Raw genomic sequence first — 6000 nt, forward strand, 5'->3', positions numbered from 1 at the left:
CAGCAAGTGTTCATGAGAGATGAGGGTATCAGGACTGCCCCAGAGAAGTGTGATAAGACAGCTCTTATTCTCTATATATATAAATGATTGGGTGGATGGGGTGAGCAGATAATCTGTGGATGTTTGTTGATGACTCTGTAGTGTATGGGAAGGTGTAATTGATAAATGACTGTGAGAGGATCCCAGAGGACTTAGATCAAATTTCTAGTTGGTGTGGTGGATGGCAGCTTGCTCAATATGTAGAAGAAAATGTAAGTTAATGCAGTCAAGTGGGAAAAACAGTCTCTTAATGTTCAAATACAGTGTTGTTAGTGTGCTGTTTGACAGTCATGTCGATTAGATATATAGGCATAATGTTACAAAGTGATATGAAATGGAACAACTATGTAAGGAAGGTGGTAAGAAAGGTCAATTACTCGCTTTGGTGTATTGGGGGAGTTGTAGGAAACTGCATCTCATCTATAAAGGAGACACCATATAGAAATTTTATACTGCTGACTGTGTAAATTTCACATAGGGACCATGAAGATACGGTAAGAGAAATTAGGGCTCATACAGAGACATAGTTGTTTTTCCTTTGCTGTGTTTGTAAGTGGAAGAGGAAATGCTTAGTAATGTTAAAAGGTATCCTCTGTACCATATGGTGGCTTGTGGAATATATGTTACAAGTAGAACTCTTGCTTGCAAATGCAATATCAGAACTGCCTCATTGGTGTCTTTATGTTTCCTAAAGCCCAATTGATAGACATTTGTTAGACCTTCAGTTTTAGTTTTCATTCTTCATGTTATTCTTGTTAGCAATTTGGATGCAAGAACTGTTAAGTTGATTGTGTGACAGTTCTTGCACTTATCTACCCATCCTATCTTTGGTATTGCTTGGATGATTGAACAAAACCCCCTTGTTACACTTTTCAGTGGATTGACCAAAAAAGTGTAAAATGCAGGAAAGCAAGGGAATACCAGAGGAGAAAAGGAATAAATTACTATTACTGTCATTCTCTTTATATTTTCATAGTTATATTTTCATATTGTTTAGAACATGAAATTAAACAATTTTGCCTATTTAAAAAAAATCTGAAATAATTGTATTTGTTTCTAACAGCAATTAGCTCTACTTGTCTCCCCACAATATACAAAGCATGAAACATGTTATCACCAATTGACACCCTCCTAGTGTAGTGCCTCAAAATGTTCCAATCGTGTACAATGGTGTAAATAAAACATAGAAACAAAGTCTTTCCTGAAACTACATTAAAAAGATATTCCTGCTCAAATGTAATACTTATTATTGAATTATTATAAAATCACAGTAAGTAATTTTTAACACATTATTGATTAAAAAACAGGCACTCTTCGTAAACAGGGAACAATAGGCACTAAATCTGCAGCTAATTGCTGTCACTTAGTTCTGGGTGAGAAACAGGGTGGAAATTGTCATGCTATGGAGCTTTTTGAGAAGGAATCACTACATCTGACATCAGGTTGTACCAATCTAAGACTTCGTGCCTAGTATAGATTAGCATAGTTCATATGGAAGTTACAATGATTTGTGAAGGCCCATTATAGAGATGGCCGTCTTCAAAACCAGTGTTTATTTGTATAAATGACTATGAAATTAAATTAAATCTGTTGTAATGCAATGCAATGAGCAGACAGAAGGTTGCTTTTAGAGTCACTATTGTCAAACCGTGATTATCGTTACGGCAGTGGCTTCGCATAATTTCCCACCCATCTAAACACTGCAAACCTATAATGTGAGCATGAATTTATGCACGTTTTGCAGAAATCTGTGTGAAAATAAATGTAAATGTTGCTACACAGTATAGTTAATGATGGCAAATTATTGTATTGAGAGAATAGGATTTCTGATGGGACCTACAAAAATGAACATAAAAAGCGTGAAAATTTGAAATGCGGGAACGTAAAAATGAGGTTTTAATGTACTCTTATGAAGTTGAGTTGTACGTTTCTGAATTCATAGACCCTACAGACAAACTTGAATAGCCTTTTGGTTGCCTCTGCCGTAACTGATTTAAGAAATTCTGTGTTATGTGATCTCAAGTCTTCCTAAGCTCTGTGAAACTCTTTGCCCTGATATCAGATCCTCTGTCTCCCACATGAGCTTCCATTTCTTCTTCTATTAAGTGATGAGACAGTTCCTCTGTCTTTATAGAGGCTTTCAGTGTAATCTTTACATCTGTTTGCTCTCTCCTGTGTGTTTAGCAGTGGGATTCCTTCTCTATTTGCTTACTAAATGAAAATTTTTGCATTAAAAATTATGTGCAATTGTTTGCAGATGTTGTCTATAGCAAGACAATTGTTTGAAATATAAATAGTAATGTATACTAACTATATAAAAATATCTTGAGCCCAAGAACTCAATTATTGTGGTAATGAATCTGTACAGGAGCTGTTTATGGTGGAGGCCAGGCAGTAACAATGGAGACTAGGCAGAGCCGCAAAGAACTGGAACGTGAAGTCACTTACGCCATGTTCAATGTCCGTGTCGCAGAGATGCAAGCAGATTGGTTCAAGAACAGGTGATGGAGCAGTCTTGTAAAGTTTTGATATAACTAAAAAAGTGAATAAGAGAAACATGACTGCCAGATTAGAATCTGTAGTTAGCTAGTCTCAAGTGTTGCAGTTCTGCATTGCAGGATGCAGTTGCATACTATTTGAAAGTAATGGCTAACATCTATCGATATGAACTAATAGATCTGTTGATGCCATATGTACCTTAATTTAGGCTTTGGTTAGAAAATGATGGAGAGGGATGGTTTTCATGTTAAGAGGAGCAGAAGTGTTTCAGTCACAATACATCAGGATTAAAAACTTAAAGAAAATGAAGGCTCAAGAATGGAAGCTAATCACTAATTTCAGTGCTTCTTTTGTGCAGGGATGAGATTCAAAATGCATTGCCTGAAGTGAAGGAGCTTTTGTTAAAATGGTTGGAACAGCAGGCGTCAATGAGAGTGTCTTGTGAGGCACTACAGGACTCTCACCAGCTCATGGCATTGGTGAAGGAAGCCGAATCACAGCCCACACACCCTCTCTACTCGCTCGCCACACGCCACTCTGCACATCGCCGGGTACAGGATGCACTGTCGGCTACACGTGCTGCACTACAGGAGCGTCTCGAAGAATGTGACAAGCATTTAACTATGCACAAGGTGTGTATCACACTGTAAAAGAACTTGGCCCTTGACTGATTGTGTTAGATTATTATGAATGCAATTCATCTAAAATGTAGGAATCTACTAGAATACTACAGTATTTTTAGGGTAATTACATCTCTTCAAAGAATGGAAAATCAGTGATTATATAATGGCAGTGAAGTAGAATTGGTTACTGCTCATCACATAGACAAGGTGTTGGACAGCAGACAGGTATATTTAAAAATAGACTCGGCTATCAAAGTCTCTCCTCAGATGTAGAAAACACACACACACACACACACACACACACACACACAAAATGGCGACTGTTCTTTCTGGGCACTGAGGTTGACTTTGGTGAGCAGTGACCTCAGCTGAGGTGGATAATCAGAAAGACGTGTGGGACAGGGAGGGGGAGTGATAGAAGTATAGGGGTGGGGCAAGATGCTGCTTGTGGGAGGGTGCAGATACATGGTTGGGACAGGATAGCAGACTGTAGCATTTGTTGGTTGTGCTGGGGAGGCAGGGGGAGGGGGGGAGCAGAGAAGGGGATATAACTATGTATTCTGGAAGGATACCTGGTATGTGTAAGGCTGGAGTGGGAGCAAGGGAGGGTGTAGAAGCATGTGGTGACTGGGACTAGCAAAGTCTTATGTTGCAAGGTTACGGGAATGAAGGATACATTGTGGTTATCTCATTTGTAACAACAGGAATTTTCCAGCTTGCGGGCAGCAGATTTGCATTACTGTGGGTAGAGGGATGTCACTGTGCTCATTTAATGCCAGGTACTAAGTTGTGTACACATTAAGGATGGCATTTTCTACTTATTTTTGGGAGGTTAGTGTAATTAACTAAAATCTGCCATATGTAAGATTGCCATATGGAGATTGAGATTCATTTGATATTTTCCACAAGAAATTAGTAATTGGGGTATGCAGGCACAATTCATATGTAATAGCAGCCTGCACATTTATCAGTCCAATGCATAACTTGCTGTAGATGATGTTCTGAATGTGTAAAATATGCAGACATGCTTTTGTAAAGTGAACTATAGTCAGATTAAAATTACTTGTCAGTTGAAGTCTGTTACTTGGCCCCGCAGTGTTGCCAAATTTGCTGCTGCTGCTCGTTGAAAGGTAACACGCAAACTTGGTAGCATACGTCACAAGTGCTGTCACATGTGATGTGGAGCGATGTTGGAAATAGCTCCCATTAGTCACGATGGGAACACGAAATGCTCTGTCATCAGCTGATTTTAAGTGACTAATGACTGAACTGTGGCAGATGTAAGCATTTTGTAGCCTTGAATTTATGCTTGTGTCCTAACATAATGACAACATTGTTATGTGTAATCTATATGAGGAAATGAGGGTTGACAGCATGTGGCACAACTAGTAATCATACTTGTTTTGTTCACGTTTATGTGTGAACTGTAATTTTTTGCTTTAATTAGTTACCTAAAACTGTCCTCGCACTGACTATATGAGCTGATGTGATACAGACTGATGAGCAGTCTTAGTTGGAACTCGGTAATAGGTTTTAGGTGACACAGGCCTAGTCCAAATGAGAAAATAATGATAGGAACAAAAAATAAGAGCAAGTAAAAAAAATTCAGTATGATAAAGAAAATGGTTTGAAAAAAGATTAAAATAAAATTACATTTAAACCAATTAATTCAGTAAAAATAATCATCTCATTTGATAAAGATTTAAAACAAAAAAAATTATATCCCCTGATGAGATTCAAATCCATGACCTACTCCTCTACAGAACCAGTCGCAACAATGATTTGCTACCTTCTGAAAGTTTGACCTCGTGCAATGTTGGGTGAAGCAGCTTATTTATCTTGAACATGTTCGCACATGACATTGAATGCTTAGGTTGGAGGAACAAACTCCTACGCATGAAGGGTCAACTAACAAGTAATTTTAATCTGGTTGTAATACAGCAGCAATAGTCACAGCTTTATGTTGCCAGATGTAGTTTATTCAGATTTACACTTAAGCAGACATTCGTTTCTAAGACATTGGACAGCAAAAGTAGTAGTACAGTTACTCTAATCTTGAAAAGTGAAACAAAAAAATAAAATTTATTCCTTCACAAATGTGCATTTACTCCTAAGTAATACAGTGTTCATCCCTGTAGGACTTCAGTTGCCTTTTTGATGGACAAAAATGTCAACTTGTTGCCATATACTTGTGAAGTATGTCTAATATGTAGCTTCTGGCTGTAAAAATAATTTAAGTGGAAATGTTGTTTAACATAAGTACACCATGTAGTCATTTTTTCCAATTAAATACACTCCTGGAAATGGAAAAAAGAACACATTGACACCGGTGTGTCAGACCCACCATACTTGCTCCGGACACTGCGAGAGGGCTGTACAAGCAATGATCACACGCACGGCACAGCGGACACACCAGGAACCGCGGTGTTTGCCGTCGAATGGCGCTAGCTGCGCAGCATTTGTGCACCGCCGCCGTCAGTGTCAGCCAGTTTGCCGTGGCATACGGAGCTCCATCGCAGTCTTTAACACTGGTAGCATGCCGCGACAGCGTGGACGTGAACCGTATGTGCAGTTGACAGACTTTGAGCGAGGACATATAGTGGGCATGCGGGAGGCCGGGTGGACGTACCGCCGAATTGCTCAACACATGGGGCGTGAGGTCTCCACAGTACATCGATGTTGTCGCCAGTGGTCGGCGGAAGGTGCACGTGCCCGTCGACCTGGGACCGGACCGCAGCGACGCACGGATGTATGCCAAGACCGTAGGATCCTACGCACTGCCGTAGGGGACCGCACCGCCACTTCTCAGCAAATTAGGGACACTGTTGCTCCTGGGGTA

General features: G+C 39.6%; 1 protein-coding gene across 1 annotated transcript in view; it reads left to right on the forward strand.

The window, feature by feature from the left end:
* The window catches only part of LOC126175920 (serine/threonine-protein kinase SMG1), a 383335-nt gene that overhangs the window by 312954 nt on the left and 64381 nt on the right, over nt 1–6000 (forward strand). Inside the window, exons 39-40 of the mRNA XM_049922990.1 lie at nt 2408–2540; nt 2897–3170. Coding sequence (XP_049778947.1) covers nt 2408–2540; nt 2897–3170 — 407 coding nt within the window. The remainder of the gene's footprint in view (nt 1–2407; nt 2541–2896; nt 3171–6000) is intronic.

Source organism: Schistocerca cancellata, chromosome 3 (assembly GCF_023864275.1).
Source record: "Schistocerca cancellata isolate TAMUIC-IGC-003103 chromosome 3, iqSchCanc2.1, whole genome shotgun sequence".
Taxonomy (NCBI): Eukaryota; Metazoa; Arthropoda; class Insecta; order Orthoptera; family Acrididae; genus Schistocerca; species Schistocerca cancellata.